The 18,257-nt window shown below is 38.4% G+C and overlaps 1 protein-coding gene across 19 annotated transcripts in view; it reads right to left on the minus strand.

Annotated features, from left to right (window-relative positions):
* Window positions 1–1,310: 1,310 nt before the first annotated feature.
* Window positions 1,311–18,257, minus strand: part of LOC140845334 (T-box transcription factor TBX18-like) — a 97,366-nt gene continuing 80,419 nt past the window's right edge. For 16 of the 19 annotated variants that reach the window (XM_073219308.1, XM_073219317.1, XM_073219314.1 and 13 more), the window contains 4 exons: window positions 14,762–14,929; window positions 11,578–11,642; window positions 5,754–5,848; window positions 1,311–4,190 (listed from right to left, as the gene is read on the minus strand). In XM_073219308.1, coding sequence (XP_073075409.1) covers window positions 3,454–4,190; window positions 5,754–5,848; window positions 11,578–11,642; window positions 14,762–14,929 — 1,065 coding nt within the window. In that variant the 3' untranslated portion in view covers window positions 1,311–3,453. Of the gene's footprint in view, window positions 4,191–5,753; window positions 5,849–11,577; window positions 11,643–14,761; window positions 14,930–15,453; window positions 15,554–18,257 lie in introns of all 19 variants that reach the window. The other 3 variants (XM_073219319.1, XM_073219320.1, XM_073219321.1) reach the window with 1 other exon arrangement.

Consider the following 18,257-nt stretch of genomic DNA (forward strand, 5'->3'; position numbering starts at 1 on the left):
TCCCAAGGAAATATGTTCTAACCATACCAAAATTGCAAAGAAAGGAAATTTGTTTTTGACATAGATGGATACTAACTTTTTATTTACTGGATGTGTCTGTACTTAGCTGTTCATTTCCATCACTGATGTTTTTAAGCTTTGAGCTCCTAAAAGGTTGTAGTCATATATGTCTACTTACATGTTCACACATTCAACCTTACCCTCCACTTATCTGTGCACTAGTTTTAAAGAATGGTCATTAATGAGATTAAAACACTATGCAGTAATGATTTAATACCCAATGGAAGGCTTAAGAAAACTTCCATAGAGATGAGTCAATACATTCCCCAGGAGGAAATCCACAATGGTTACACTTTGAAATAAAGGGTTCTTTACAAACCTGTCTAATTAGACAGCATCGGGGTAGCATCTGCCAACTCTACCATGACTCCTAAAAGAAGCTCATGACATGATTATTTTTAATGGCTTTACACCAGGTTTGGTTAGAGCTCCCTCTTCCCAAGGTAAACTTTTCCTCCCTATCCCAATCTTCCCAGAATTGCCTTACTCCAAGAATTACTCTTTTCTTTTAATCAGACCTCCGAATGTTTTGTTTATCTCCAAAGCTTTTGTTAATCTATTTCACTGCTGATAGGTTTAAATCTGGGGAGGGATGCCTTGAGAGGAATTCACAATTTAAAAGTGAGGTTCCTTTTGCTCAAAATGTCATTAATTGATATAAAGAATGAGTGTGATCCTTTGCTATGTCAGTACCACTGTGCCTCAGCCTCTTCTGCGAGCCACCGAAGTCTCCTGACCCCCTACATTCCAGAAATCAGGGGTCAGCAACTGGGTGCCCTGCTTGTGAAAAGCTGTTGACCTCTGGGAGGGAGCTTGTATGGAACCGAGTGTTAATTTTCAAAATGTGGCTGGTTTTGAAACAGCAGCAACCTCATCTCATCACAAGTCCCTGGAATGTTTCCTAGTCAAGGGGTCTAGAAATGATCTGTCATCACTGGTCAGTGGTACAAGCATCTCATTTTTGTATCCTTGCCCTGCTCCCCTGGACCTGAAACAAAACATACCATTCTGCCCTTCTCTTTTCACATTTAAATTTTCATGTGCTCAACATTTGTCAGAGCTTCACCTTCAATGACATGACTAGGGCACCAAGAAATTATGTTTAACACATGAGAAATGAATACCAGGCCCATTTCTCCATGCCTTATAATCAAAAGCTACAAAATCTGTGTTTGGAGTAGATATATGCGTGCTTATTCTTGCAACAACATTTTATAGACACTTGAAATGATTACCCTCCAAAGTCATAACCGGGTTTAGTAAAACACTTTAATATATAATTTCTAAAGCACTTTTTAAATAAAATACAGATATATAATAATAATTATCAATGCATGTATGTCATTTAATATAATGATAAAAAGCTAGTCTTTGAAGTGACATAGTGATTAATATTTACAGTAAAACGTAAAGGACACAGCATCTGTACAATACTGCTAAATCTAAAAAAGGATTAAAAAATTCTACTAGTATTGTGCTGTCATCTCAAATTACCAACAGCAAGAAGGAAAATGCTCTCCTTATTAACAGATATGGGTACAGATCATTTCTTTCCAGGTTTTCTCAAGATGGAAAACCCTCCTATTCTCCTTGAATTATACCAAGGATGAACGAACTCCTAAGGACTTTTCCCAAATTTCTGTCAAGCTATTATTACCATATACAAACATCTTATACAGGTCTACCTATTAGAAATATTTCATGTCCCTTCATGCTAATCTTAAATTTAAAAATTAATACTAATTTGATGAACAGTTACAGAACCCACAAGGAAATTTATCAGTATCTATAAACAGAGACACATCCTGTGCAAATGCTATTCATATAGTAATCTCTCCTAAATACCTAACAGCCACGCTGTTTTAAGCAAATTCTACCCTTTCCCCATCTGAACTAAGGTTGAGTTTAAACAATTCTCTGTGGCACTGCTTTAGCTTGGTAAGTATGTGAAATGTAGTGAGTCATTGGAGACACATTAATTTCTCAGCAGGTACATGGTAACGCTCCTCATCATGCATTCTTAGCCTTTCCTATTCACTCTTAGCGTGCCATCAAAGTTACTTGTTTCGAAATCCTAAACCATGTATACATTGGATGGATTTTTAAAAAATTAATGTTGTTTTCATTTTTCCAGTTTTAAGGTTAAAAATGCTGTTGAGGTTAAAAGTTTTATAGCTCCATTATCATTAGTATCTTCCTCCTTCGTCCTTCAAGAGGGCCTTTATAATAATGGGCTTTGGCCTTTGCACCACAACCCCAAAAGACAGATTGCTGGAGATAACCCCCTGAAATTCCTTACAGCGTTATTAACACCAAGAAGCCCTAGAATCTGTTTCCGGAAATACTCAGAGGGACAAGGTTAAGGAAGGGGGAGGTTTCAATTTGTAGGAGTTACCAGACATAAACAAGCAGCACAAATGCCTTTTTCCTTACGTACAGACCGTGGGTCAGAAAGCAAGATGGAAAAATAGGCTGAATGAAAAAATCTCACTACGAAAAAATAAGGGATAGTAACAACATTATTCCCCTTGATTTAAAGAGACAGCCATTTTTCTCACTGGAATCAAAAAATTTGAGGTGGATTTATTTTCTTTTTACCATTCCATTCATATCATATACTCCCTCCCTAGTGAAAACTGGAATTTAAAAATATTTATAGAACTTTCTTTAACAGTCTACTTGATAAGCTAAATAAAAGGAGCAAAAAAATCCCCAAATACTGAAAATTTATCCTCTGCAGATGAATAAGCACTTCTATATGCCCAATGGAAATGAAATGAAAAAAATGACAAACTTTTCCTCCACCTTAAGAAAATAATTATTATGGGTTATGGATTTTTTACAGAACCGAGGTCATCTAATATCTGTGATAAATAAAAGAAAGGAGGAACACAAAGCTAATCCTTCACTACTATAAAATACCTCAGAAATAATGCTAAGACCTCTCACACTGTGCCCAAGAATAGCAGAAATCACAGGACCCCGTATGCTGGTTACTGCTGGTTATCCAAACTTGAGTATGACACTGTGTAGAGTGTTTTTCTGATGAATTAAGTTATAAATCTTAGTCTAGTCAGTATTATTGCTAAGTTTTAAGTTTGCTGTTTGGTTTTTAAGAGAGTCTGAGAACTTTGATGAAACAAAGATTTACGCCATTACTCTGTGCAACTAGATGAACCTGGGGAGAAAAGAGCAGGATGTGGTTAACTTGACGTGCTGTGTATAGTATACAGATGCACCACAGATAATTCAGCGTGAGAAAGTCAAATAACTCAGCGAGCCTTCATTTTCTATCATGTGTACATTTTACAAGCTACTGATAGTTTCTTTTCATACTGCTTGCAAGAAAAAGCAGCAAGAAAATGCATTAGAACGATTAGAATGTCATTTAACTTAAAGGCTTCTGCAGACCATATGTGCCGACACTTGAGATGATGACAGAGTTAAGCTTCCTAGGGTCCTAGAGTCAAAGAAACTCTGCTGACCCCCGCTGCTAAGCAGGTGCATGCCTTCCACAGAGGGCAACATCTGCCGATCGGTCATGGTCCCACTCGGGGAGGACCCCAAGAAACTTCCTTGAGAAGAAACAATTTTCTCAGGACTGGCAGCCAATTTGGGGGATGTGGAGAAGTTATATCCATACAAGGCACAGGGACTGTGCAACCGGAAGGTGTTATAGGAACCCTGATGGGTCTGGTTAGTAGTGAAGGCGTTGCTGGACGGTGAGGGCATGATGTACTGGAGCTGCGGAGACATCCCCGAAATCTGCATGGACAAGCTGGTCTGAGGGCAGCTGAAGGCATCCCCGTCAGTGCCACCCATGGACATGTTCACGGAAGTGCTGCTGCTCACGCCCACGTGAGAGGGAGTCCTGGGCGGGGCGAAGGTCTCGCCGGTCTGGCTGGTGAGCCTGTTGTAGGTCTCGGCCAAGGAGGTGCCGTATCGGTTGAGGGTGAGGCTGGCGCGGGCACAGGCAGAGTAGTCAGCTGGGGCCAGGCTACACAGCTGGCTGGTGTTGGGCCCCAGATGGAAGGCAGGTGAGGAGCAAGGTGAGTCGGACAAGAGATGAGGGTGGGTGGCAGGCACGCCCCTCCCAGAACCTTGGAGTAAGGGGGAGGAACTTATATTTCCTATAAAAGAAGTTGAAAGGTTAAGAGCAACGTCCACAGCCATCTTTTCCACTCAATTTTGTAAAAATGAGCTAGACACAGCTTGTTACAAGGGCAGTGACAGAGGTGAAAGAAGATGGTCTCGGCTGTCAAGGAATTATAGTTTAATTGAATTCAGACTGGAATATTTTAAACACAGATTCTCTCAATGTATTTTTTTCAAAGCAAATTATCCCCCCAGGGAATAAATTTTTTTTTTTTCCAGGAGATATCAGGATACTACCAGATAGAATTTCATTCACTTCTTCGGTTAGCTTTCTCAAAGTTTTCTCATTTACTATAATAAATATTATAAATACTGACTCTGCAACTTTATAAAATATAAATTTCATCTTACTCTATATTTGTTCCAAAAAGAGTAGCCATCACCTCTCTTGTACCCACATTTTACCCTCTCTTTCAGCAGAGCTTGCTCAGGATCAATATATTTTCTTGCCAAGAAAAAAGAGGGAACTCACAGGAAAGCCAAGCTGGCAAAGGACTCATCCTGCCACAGACATATCTGCAGCTCCCCACAGAAAGAGGTGTGCACCAGTGACTATGCCAAGCCTGGCTCCCACAATAAAGCAATAGTCTAGAACTTCAAAGATCTCTTTTCCAACCAGAAAACAGGTTGCTGAATCACATGCTAACATAAGAGCAGAGGGCCAGCAAATAAATAGTCCTGTGAAATAGAGAGGGAGGTCAACCCTGCCTGCAAATAACAGTGGTAGTGCGGGTGATTCCCCCTCTCTGGATCTGCTGGCAGATTGATGTTTGCAAACTTGACAGAATTTAGGGGGAGAGGAGAATTCCAATGGGCAGGACAGGCTGTAAAACCTTCATTGCTCTAGCGACAGTGTTTTATACAGCTTCTCAAAATAATCTAAAAGCCCAATCCAACCAATGATAATTGTCTAAAACCCAGCAGGCTAAATTCTCACTGGGGTGCTGGGCAGGATCAGGCATAAAAAGGCTGAGTGCGGAAGTGGGCTGGGAGGCCTACCTACCGAGCAGAGAAGGAAGGGTCATCTCTTTCCGGGCAGCTCCCTCTGAGGAAACACCAGTCCTGGGCTTGTGGGAAATACTCAGAGGTGAGCCCAGGGAAGTCTGCTGGAGTGTGCCTGACCTTCCATCATAAATCCAACAGGAGAACCCTGCCTAGAGGCAATTCTGCCAAAGAAAGAAAAAAGAGAAGCTGGCTAGAAAGAGTGCACTGGGACCGGCATCTGCACTTTCTTGTGAGGGGCACCAGGCATCAGGGCCCACTAATCCACCTCTAATTTTTACAAGAGATTTCGGGTGAGGTGAAGGTCATGAAATACATGAACAGCCTAAAATATACAAAATTTAACCAACAACCACACAGCCACTTTTCCTGGACCATATCCACGCCACACAGGAAAGATATGAATCCTGTAATAGGAGGATGCTGATGAAGAGGTTGCCACTACAGATGGAATAATGCCTTGAGCATTTTTTCAGTGCCTGAGCTTCTAGGCGGGAACTGGCTGTAGATAGGGCCCAGGAAACCTTGTGATTTACCTTGCTTGGGAATTCCAGGAATATCTTCAAAAGTGAGAGTCCGTAGTGAAGGTCTCCAGAATGCGTATGACTCCACAAGAGCTTCCAAACCCATTCTGAACGGAGGGGTCAGGATGGGGGGAGACAAAAGAAGCCTAGTTAGGAGCAGCTTGTCAGGAGCGTTCACCAGTAATAAGCAACGCAGAAGACAATGCTGGAGTCGACAGCGGCCCCAACCCAGGCAGGTGAGGAGATTGGCACAGGCAGAAAGAAATGCTTCGGAAATGGGCTACCATTCTTTCACCAGTAGCACAGAGGGATGGGAGCCACCCGAGATGCCCAAGATGTCCTGCAAATGTCCTGAGAAATCTAAACTGATCTCAGAGGATAAAAATCTGTTCCTTTGTGCCGAAGAGCTAAGGTAACAATCGTGCAGCTAAGGTAACAATCGTGCATCCGAGTGGATGTGAGTCCAAGGCTCTGCTGTGATCTGGGACACACCCTTCCTCCCCCTGTTACCTTACTTCTCCCTCTGATGAGGAAAGCTTTGCTAAGAAGTATGGCCTTGTAAAGCCACATCTTTTCTAAGAGGCATTTCTGCCCATCAGTTGTTGCCTCAGCAGCCAGCCTAGAAGAGTGTTCATCCAGAAAACACTGACATCTTTTTCAGGGGCACCATCTCCCTGACACCCAGGGCAGCTAGGATGGCTCTCCTTCCAGCAACAGGGCATTCAGGGTGGGCAGCCCTGGCCTCTCAGCCCAGTGTGTGGGATAATGCAGGAAGGTGATCTCACAGGGTGGTATAATAGGCAGAGCTAGCACTGGCATCAAACATTATTTTAAAGCTCCTATATACACTTAATGAATGGATACTGAAAGAGTCAGGGTAAGTTGGTTATGGACTATTTAAATGATTCAGTCTTCCCCTTCTTATATCAGATAACTAAGTCCTCTAGGTTCTGAAAATGGGGCCCTTCACTCAACCAGCCCATGCTCAACTTTTCCCTCAATTGCCTTAGCCATAAGCAATTTATTAAAGTAGATAACATTATGCTTTTCATGAAACATATAGCTCCACTGTAGGAAATGCTTGTTTTCTGAGTGTCAGACAATACTCAGACATCTCTTGGGATCATTAGATACAGTTTTATTTAATACAGATAATCTGTATTTAATGTGGACGTTAAAGAAAGGGCTTATCTTTAATAGCTTAGACTAAGCTTGCTGCCTCCTCTGGACTCCTTGCAACCCCAAGTGATGACCTGTGAGTTAGGACTAGAGGAGGTTCCCCCCAAGTCATACCACCTACACAGCATGGAGAAAGCTTTCTGAACACCCATGTCAAGTGATGTGTGCAGATAAAACCTTCTCACATCAGCTGCCCTTCTATTCCAAAGCTTCACACTCTGAATGTGCTTCCTTAGAGTGTTCAGAGTACAGACTATTAATTTGTTGATTCTGTCATGACTCCGTGAGGAGCACGGCTACCCCATCTTAGCGACAGAAGGAGACAGCTATCTGTGTATGAGTGGGCGGTGTGTGTGCATTCCCAGGCTTGCATGTATGAACCATTCTCACATGAATCTGGCCTGATTCACCCTGAGTCAAAAGTTCAGCAAGGTGCTATTCTGAGAGCACTTTAAAGAGCTGTCACAAGCCCCACAAGGCTAGTCCCTGGCTGCCAAAGGGAAGAGCAGCTCACAGAGGGGGCCTGCATAGGCCTTTCCTGGGCTGTACTGAGAGTGAAGGGAGGAATCTGGCTTCAGAGTTGAGAGTGTGCCACGAAGAGGACTACTGAGTAGTAAGGATACTGGACTGGGGAGTCAGGAGAACTGGGCTGTGACTGCAACTCATTAAAACTTACTGTGTAATCTTAAGTAAATGTCTTAACCTCCCTGGACTTCAGTTTCTCACAAAGTAGAATAAAAAAGCACTGCATCCTCTCCTAACTCTAAAGTTATTTCCTACTAAGTGATTTTTCCCAAACCAGATATCATAACTGTGGTTGACTACAAGCCAATCCAAGATTACTCTACTCAGTAATATTTTATGTACATTAAAATACTAATTTGGGGCAGTTTGGCAGCCAGGTCAATTCCAAAACCCCACATAGCCTGCAAGTTGCATTTTATGTTTAACTAATGAATGATAGGTGCTCTTTAGCTGATTACTCTACATTTAGCCTGCACTAAGTTTTTACGACTTTGTAGAAACAAGCTGTTTTGAATGCTAGGACACAATTTTTTACAAAAATGCTTTTTCATTACCACATAGATGAGTTTAAGTTATCATAGTTTTAAATATTAAGAATACTAAAGTGGTCATGGAGTGGTCTCAATGGGTGTTTATTAAGAGGTAATTAATGAGCATTCACTAGGCTTAGAAATTTATTAACTGTAGAGATGAACATTATTTGCTAAGGTAGTATAAACTTTATTATGCTTCATATACAAATCCATAGACTAAATTCTTGGAGAGAAGTTATTATCATCACAAACATATAACCCTTAAGCATTAAGGAGATGCTCTGAAGGTGATGTATCTACAAGTGATCTGATTTGGAGCTATTGATATTTTTCCTGAGGCTGTTGTTTCACACTGGAAGTTCCAGAAAGGATTTCAGATATTTTGCAGGAAACAGTTATAAAATATTTATTAGCTGAATCTGGACTTTTTAAAAAAGGCCTTCATTTTCCCCAGTAATGGAGACTTTTCACATCTAGTTAAAGAAAAGATAAAAGGCACCTCCTGCAGGAGTGTAGCCAAGGCGATAATTTATACAAGATGCCTTTGAACAATTTCCACATTTTATCACCACCCTAATTTATGCTATCAAACGGCTAAGTTTATTTAGTAAAATGGTTATGTTTTTCCTGAAGTATTTAAAGAGAAGAAATTTCTGTACCTTCCTGAGTAAAAAATTTTATAGGGTCAAACCTAAAGCCTAACTGAAGAATGAAACTATTCTCAGCACATAAATTCTCTTTCACAAATGTCTTACAGGAGAGCTTTTAAGGTCTGAAGCTACTGATTCCTATAAAATAGGCTGTAGGACCATAAATAGCCAGGAAAGGATAATTTTTAATTAAAGCAAATTGTTTTATAAAGTTTAAAAAAATCACAAGTCTGTTAATTTCTTTTCCTGATTAATTCATTTATTTCACATATGGGGAAAAGTAGAATTTATATTAAAAAGCAATAGCACAACAGAACCAGGGATATTAAAGAAATACATTGAACTTTTTCTCAAGGGCTTTCTTCTTTATCAATATATAAAAAAAAATCACCCCTTCCCCCAAGCCCCTATCACCAGTGAACCCTCTAAGTCTTAAAAAAAAATCACCCCTTCCCCCAAGCCCCTATCACCAGTGAACCCTCTATAACTTAGCCTCTTTTTTTAAGAAAAATGATATATTAAGTTATAAATCTTTAAAGCTGACCAGATTCTTTCTTCCCCATATAAGGGTCTTCTGCATTCATCAATGGATAATATTAAAATCAGATTTTTTTAATGGGAAATGTTGATTTATAGATATTCAACATTCCAAAATGAGCACCGAAAAGCTTATCTACAACAACCAGGAAAAGTAATTAAAATGAGAAAAAAACCCTATTTCTTTCACTAACACGCAAGCTATGTACAGGCTCACTATGTTTTTCTTGTACTAAGATATTGTTCAAATACTTAGAGCAAAGTTTAAATTTTAAATTTTAACAGAATTTAAGAAGTGTTAAAATCCAATTCATTATTTTCTGTATGTCCACTGAAAACTAAATTTTAGAGTCAGGAAAGAAACAGTTGCAAACACTATGGATGCCCTTCCTATATATTCCCGAGACAGCCAAAGGGAAAGAAAAAAATCGTATCAAACCCAACATTTTGACCTCATGATACCAAACAAAAGACTAAATAGTTTATCTTCACAAATGCCACCGATTTTTTTACTGACCAAATTTTAAAAACCAGATGCCTTTTCATTATGCTGATGTTTCTAGAATTCTTCCTGGAAATTTGTCATACACAACTTACCACACGCTTCTACTTGTAAGTTTATTTATTATTATTGTCTGCCCAAAATATACATTTAAAAGTATTTTTAAATTTATTGCTTTGAAAAAGAACCAGCCGAGTAGAAGCAGCACCATCCCCCAGTGTCAAGAGCAGTGAGGTCTTCCCCAGAGCAATCCTGCAGGACAGCCTGGACGTGGTTCCTGCTACTACTCTCCCAGTGTTCCTGCTGCTCTCCTGGTTCCTTATCTACTCTCCAAGCTTCAGGGATGCCCTCCAAGAGTTTCAGTGAGTTTTAATACATGTATTCTATGCTTTAAAAACATAACAAACTGGAAGTAATTAAAGACTTAAGTGGATAAATAATGTTGGGTTATACCCAGAACGACAGGAAGATTCCATCAAAGTATTTGTCAAGGAAAAAAGGAATCATTCCAAAGGCTGCTTTACCTCACAGTGACCATTTCAGTTACCTAATTATTCAATTTTCAGAAACTCCTCTGAAAAGCACATCTAACCAGGAGCTAATGAAACAGAACAAAAGCCAAGCAAGTTTTTCCTCTCCACACTGAAATACACACCTAAAAATAGTAATTTCAATACAGCCAACAACGTGTAGTAGGTATACCTGCAAATCTTTCTACAGGGTGAAGAATTTCAGAGGGAAACCCTGTTATTAATTAGTCTTGTTGACCACCTCGACTAGGTTAAAGGCTACTCTACTTTCAATGCATTTGACTCCTCACATTGCATGGCGTTTAAAAGCCATTGCACATGAAGATGAAATCAAGTCTGCAAACACTTGAGTGTATTCTAAGTAAAGGTCTCTGTTGACACAGACCCTGCCCAACTTAATCAGAGGAAAGAACTAAAAGTCTGGACTATGACCTGATTGTTTTCTCTCTACAATTTTAAATGAAATTATCCCTAAAATAAGTTAATCGGGGATTTTGACTTCATGTAGACACAGCCTATCAATACCAAGTTTTCAAAGAGTATTAGAATAATTTCTGGAGTAAAGTAATAAAAATTTCTCAAATACTTCCCTTTAAAAACAAAATGTTTTAAAAACATTTAAGTCAGAGCCTTACCCTGAAAAGGCATCTGGAGAACATTAGTCTATTATTACTCTCTATTACTAGCAATAGTTATTTTAGAAAATGTTGCACCAAGCTGTATTGGAATAGAATTATATCAATAAACTCAAGAACCTTTGGCACACGGAACTGGGTGATCTGCTTTTTGATAAAAGTAATAGAGTGGAACTCATTCTTGTAGCTCTCTCACTTAGTACAAATACCATAAATCATGACACAGAAAAAATAAACAAGTGTGTGGCTGTCAGCAGAGCCGAGACATATTTGGAAAATCAAGAACAACAGCTCTCTCGGCAATGGGGAGCAGTTTCATAGTCTAGTTGGGGGAACAAGAGACTCCATCATATTCAGAAGACAGAATCAATAGATAGCTATGACATCATAAGCAAATCCTAAACCAAGAACAAATTCAGAGAGGATATTCAGTTGGGATATTGCTGCCCCTAGGCCTGCAGGAAAGACTTCCTCCAGGCCCTGTGAGAGGCAGCGTGCACTACACTCCCTGACAACTGTTTCCACCCAGCGTCACACATCAAACTCACCTTGAGAATGGGCAGGCCACAACACTACTCCCAAAAATAAGTTACATCCATGGCCCAACACTATTAAACAAGTCTAAATCCTCTTCAGAAATTATCTCCAAACCACATCAGCAAATTCAACTGTTTCTTTTGTAATGGAAAATCCACAATACAAAATCAAATATGTTTATCACAGGGTGTTCCTCACTAAGACTTACCTGTTCCTCCCAGAGTCTCGGAAGCCTTTGGCAAATGGATTCCTATCTATCTTCAGACGAGTTATCTGCAGAACAGGAAAAATAAACCATGTCAAATCACATTATAAATGTCAAGTAAGGTCATTACAAAGAAATGATGGAAGAAGTACAAGTTATTCCAAAATTAACTGTCAGCAGATTCTATTGTGCTCCTCCACCCTATTTCCCAGGTATTTTATTATCTTAGCAGCAAAGCTAGAAGAAAATCTCAGAAATCATCCAGACATTCATCTACTTTGAAAAACATTCCCCATCTCTATTCAAGCTCTGTAAATAAAGTTTGTTTTGCTTTTAATAACCCTAGAGATGGATATTCGAATGGTCTACTGAGGAGCTGTCCTTTGTTTGATAATCTCTCTGAACTAAAGTTCTTCCTTTTAACTCTGTGACATGGTTTAATACTGTTTCTCTTGCAATAGTGGTGATGGGAAACAGCTAATATCCAACGTCTGCTTCACAGCCATTTCTAAGCCTCAGTGTTAAGCAACTATGTATTCTTTTCTTCAGAATTACATGATATATAGTCCTTTAAATGTTCTGCCTCTATATTTTGCTTTGTCTCTCCTTGAATCATCTTTATGGCTTTCATCTGAAAGTTTTATGCTTTCCTCTTTTATCTGTGCAGTCCTGATCTGGTCAGAGCACTACAGTGAATGTCTAACCAGAGGTAACCACTACTTGAAGGTTCTAATGGGATTAAATCTCAGGCATGTAGTTGAAGTAAATGATGCGTTAATTTTAACTACAGCTCTAATTTGTTGACTAAGAACCAGCTTTTTGACCACTAGAACCCCAAGTTTTAGGAGGGAAAATTGTGCAAATTATCTAGTCTCCATTATAAACAATTTTTTTGATATACATTTTGAAATTGACACTGATTTAGTTACACGCATCTTAAAATTGACACTAATAAACAACATCCGGTCTATTTCTTAACAGAGCTCTACTTTGCCTAGAGGAACTTACAGCCTATTTCTAAGAAGCACATCATGCTTTGTTTTCTGTGTTTATTGTCTTTGTGGAATCTATAAAGTTAATGAATATACTTCTGACTGTACCATTTTGGCTAAGTACAAATGAACACTGTTGGATAACACTAAGGCAAAGAAAGACATCTTTGAAGTCTTCTCCAGTTTCCTTATATTTCCTGTGTGCACTCTCAGCCATCCTCTAATTAGTAGTACAACACCTAGGATACATATGTTCCATAGGATATTGCTTACTATGTGGATAAAACTACATTATATATAAGGGAAATAATGTAAGGCTTTGCCAATTAATTCACCATATCTGCCACTTTGTCATTGAATGAATTATTTATTTATAACTTACGATAGCTCAATTCTGTGTTCACTTAAATACATTTAAATAGCATTGAATAATTTAAATGTTCATGTAAAATAGTATTTTTAAAAGAGTTCAGACTTACAGAGTGGTGTCTTGTCAAAATAGATATATCATGATTACTATAATTTTACTACTGACATTACATCTATTGAATGCATACCATTCATGTTATACCAAGAGTTTTATGCATATTATTTCACTTAATTCTCATAGCAACTTACAATAGTTACTATCTCAATATTATGTTTTCTTTTAAACTAAGGCTTAAGTTTCCTACAATGATAAGGTTACTTGGTGGTAGAACTGGGCTGGGAGCTCATGCTGTTAACCATTAGGCTAGGCTCCTTCCCAATTTTCCATAAGTTCTTCAAAATAGTAGCTGGGAAGTTAGAAAATAAACATGATTGTTTTTTATCATTATCAACTTCCCTTCTAATTTTTCCACCCTCTAATAATTGATTTGTCAACATTTGCTAATTGGTATTAGTTACCAACCAACATATACCGAAAGCCCACTAAATCTTATTTATTGTATCACAGAGGCTGGGAGAAAATACACGTTTAAAACAGTTAATTTGTGTGTGTTAGAGAGACAGAGAAACAAGATGGACTGGGTTGTTCCAAAGATAGTAAATACCTCTTTTCTCCTTATGCATTATATTTTTCCTAAAAATAAAAAATCATCATCTGTACTCAACATACTTTAAGAATTATTATTTAATTATCGCCAGCCTTCCTAAAAGTTAATTTCATCTTCCTTCCTAAAAGCCTAAATAAAAGCATGGCAATATGCATGTGAAAGGACAGGACAGCTTTGGCTGTGGGACTGGCTTCTTCTCCACACAGAGGAGAGCAGGTGAATCTCTCAACCTTAAAGGAGGACACCTGGGACAGGATCTGAATCTCCTAAGAAGCCTTAAAAAAACAGAAACCACAACAGAGAGATTAAAAGCCTTAAAATTTTAACTGAGATGTATACAAATCTACAGAGAAGTGGAGACCTTAAGTAATTCTGCTGACCATTGGAATTTATTTTTAAATCTACCCACAAACCACATCAGCCTCCACTACATTGCTATTTCTTATGAAAACCATACAGATTGTGTGGATTGAATAATTGCCTGTATTCAATTCTCTACCTACTTGACACAACTTCTATAATAAAGATATATATATATATATATATATATATATATATATATATATATATGCTTGCCATACAGAGAGAAATATTTCACCTTTCAAATTATTTCTTATTTTATGAAAGGGTCACAACCACAATTGCTAATCTTTCAGACTATAAGCATATCCATCACCCTCTATCACAAAAATAGCATATCTTGAAAGAAATAGCTCTTTTAGTATATACACCAAAATGACTACATAGGATGAATGCTTCTGAAATACTGTGTATAATACATGCACTATAGTTTCAAAATGAGCAAACAAATCCCATGTTCTATGATACAATTCACTTTTCATATTCTACATGTCTACAAGGCAATTTGCATGGTTTCTAATTTTAATTATGACATCATGATTCACCATCTCAAAATGGAGAGTAAACATACACTGTGGTATGAGACACATTCTTGCTTAACAAAATCCTCACTAGAGTGGCCTTACTTGGGAAATCATGGATAAAGTATTGTTATTACAATATATGTGCTCTGAACATCACATATTGCAAATGCCTTATGACAATTCATAACATTTAGATACAGTGAAAAGGAGAGCTAGCTTTCTATATACACCAGAAATGAAAAGTCCAGGAAGATGCCAATTCTGAGAACAATACCTGCTGATTCTGATAGGCAGCAACAGTTGTGAAGACAGTTTCCGGAAAGGAGAATGCTTTCACTCCTTCCCCAGATGGAACAGGCTTGACGGGAGAGAGATCATCTCCACAATCTTTACGGACGACATGGACCCGCAGTTGATATTTGTGAATAGAATGAAGAATAATCTATGGCAAGGAAAGAAAAGCCAAATTTATCAAGAACTTCTGCCCAATATCAGCAGCATGACTAAGCGTTTAATGTGTAAAATCCCAGTTGGAAGTGAAGATTTTCAAGAATGCAGAAGCACTAATTAAATAAAAATATAATCAAAATTAGAGAGAGAAAGTTAGGAAGTTATTCATAAAATATGCATCAAAACACACACCAAAAAGGAAAAAGAAAACCTGAAATTTTAAGTATAACCAGGTTCTGCCTTAAAGTGGCTCACAGAGTCTCTGGTCTGCCAGGATAGCCTAGGGTCTGTGGCCACATCACAATAAGGTTTCTCAAACCCAGATGCCTGGGGATAGAAAACTTGGAGCCCTCAGATACTACTAGAACTGGAAAATATGGTTCAACTCACTTCTACCCAATGATCCTACTTCTGAGAATTTATCTGAAGGAAATAATCCAAATACAGAAAAGCATTTTGTGTACAAAGATATACAGTATACTATTTATGACAATGGAAAAACTCTAAACTACTTACATGAGTAGTTGGTTGGGTGAGTGAAAATCCACACAATGGATACATGTTATTAAGCCATTATTAATGCTATTTGAACACAATGAAATGCTTCTTTTCAAATCTTAAATGACAAAAAAGGATTCAAGTTGTTAATAAGCTTAGCACAACTACATAAAAATAGACATTAAAAGGGACCCATACAATTATATGAACAGTGATCATCTTGGATAGGATTGCTGGTGACTATTTTCTTCTTTATATGTTTTATACTTTCAAGGTTGAGAAGGTGGGGTAAAGAAATAGCCTCATTTAACAGGATTTTCTATTTGCTGCAGAGAGTCCATATTTAGGTATTCATTAATGAATTTAGTTAACAAACCTGTATGTTTCCTGAGCTACATGATTTGAATCCAGGTTCTCGGGTGTTAGGAATTTGAAGGGGAGCTGCTTCCACAAAAGTGTTGGAAACACACAGTGGTTGACCTGCCTCATGTCTTAGGATGCAGGCAGTTTAGTAAGCCAAACTCAGAATCTGTGAGCAGCCCAGAAAACAAAGAGCCTATATCTGAACAATGGGTTTGCTGCCACAAGGAGAAGTCTTTACCCTCTGGCAGTAACCGGTGCTATAGTCAGTTTTGTTTTGTAAACCCTAAAGTTTCCTTTTTATCAATGGAAGAAATGCCTGGATAGCAGATCTAATAACAGTGCTTGATGGGAAGGCAGCATAAGTATGAGAAAAGGATAAGAGGGGACAACAGTTCTCATCTTCACCTGCAGACACATGCACAAATCTTCAATCCTTGTAAGTTTCTTTCCAAGTCTAAGAAAGGACAGAATTTCAGTAACCTAATAGTGACTCACAAAATCCACTTGAAGGGTTACAATCAGAGGTTTTTCAAATCAATACAATTATAAAAGAAAGTAGAAAAAAAAAGAGTGTGCTCCTCAGAGTAAGGAAAGATACCATTTTACAAAACACTGTTTTCTCTGTTAGTGTGTGCATGCGTAACTAGGTCATAACATAGGATGTATGTCTGATTATAAGTCAGGTAAAAAGTCTGAAAAACACACAAACTTTAATTTTAATGATTCCAATGATCAGCAAATTCCAGGACAAAAGAAAAATTAGAAAAAGCTCCATTATACTAAAGGAATTTCAGAGGACTAGAGCAAACTGACTTGGAATAAAGGAAACAAATTGATTTGGGTTTCTGTTTATTAGTCAATGAAAAGTAGGTTCTAGTTTTATGAAGTCTTTGTTCTCTCAAGCAGACTTCTACATACAGCTTTGTACATTTAATTTTATCTGTTTATATACTTACCTAATTTCCAAAATGAATTAAGATGGGGTATATTGGAGTGGGATAAATAAATGACTGATCCCTGCTTATGTTTGCCCATTAAGAAACAACTGCCAATAGTAATCTAGAGTATTCAAGCAAAATAATGTATTTTCAAGATTATCTATAGGAACTTAATATATGCCTAGAAATTTTTAAAGAATGCTAAACAAGCCTCAGTTCTTCCTTATAAAATAACACTATTTGAATTTTAATAAACTATCAAAATTACAATGATGAGTGGTCAATAGTATTTCGCTTATTTAACAGAACAAGTAAAACCAGAAGAAACACTGGCATTGGAAACAAGGAAACCACAACGAAAATGCCCATTACACACACACACACACACACACACACACACATGGCAAGGTCCCAAGTAAAGGAGCTTCTATCCTCCCGGGAATTGGGGCCTGCCATGGTGGCATTTCCGGCGACCTGGTTCACAAAGCATGGAAGCACTGACAGAGAAGCAGGAGATGAGAGAGAGAGATGTGCTCTTCTCACAGGGTTTTGAGAGTGCTTCACTGCAGAGTCATGACTGACTCAGTCGCTGGCCATTGCTGATTCAACCTCCAGCCCTCATCACTTTCTTCTTCCTTCCCTGGGGGCTTGGGGCTGGAAGATCCCACCCTCGAACCACAAGCCTGGTGCCCCGGCAACCAACCTCTACCCTGGGCTAGGGCCCCAAAGCCTCTGCACTAACCTAACAAGATACCCATTGGACCGTTATAGCTAAGAAGAATTCTCAGGAACTGCGGAAGAATAGCAAAAATAACTAGGAAATAAACAAAATATTAGCAAACCAAATTCAAAAATACATTAAGAGGATCAAACACCATGATCAAGTGGGATTCATCCCAGTGATGCAAGGATGGTAAAAACATTTGAAAATCTATACACACCATCCACCACATAAACAGAAAGAAAGAACAAAACCACAAACTCCAGAGATGCTGAAAAAGCATTTGACAAACTTCACCATATTCATTCACGATAAAAACCCTCAACAAAATGGGTATACAGGGCAAGTACCTCAACATAACAAAGGCCACATATGATAAACCCACAGCCAACATCATACTGAACAGCGAGAGGCTGGAAGCTGTTCCTCTGAGATGGGGAACAAGACAGGGATGCCCACTCTCCCCACTGTTATTCAACATAGTACTGGAGGTCCTAGCCATGGCAGTTAGACAAAACAAAGAAATACAAGGAATCCAAATTAGTAAAGAAGAAGCTAAGCAGTCACTATTTGCAGATGACATGATACTGTACATAAAAAAACCCTAAAGACTCCACTCCAAAACTACTAGAACTGATATCGGAATACAGCAGAGCTGCAGGATACAAAATCAACACACAGAAATCTGTGGATTTCCTATACACTAACAATGAACCAATAGAAAGGGAAATGAGGAAAACAATTCCATTCACAATTGCATCAAAAAGAATAAAATACCTAGGAATAAACCTAACCAAGGA

This window comes from Manis javanica, chromosome 13 (assembly GCF_040802235.1).
Source record: "Manis javanica isolate MJ-LG chromosome 13, MJ_LKY, whole genome shotgun sequence".
NCBI lineage: Eukaryota > Metazoa > Chordata > Mammalia > Pholidota > Manidae > Manis > Manis javanica.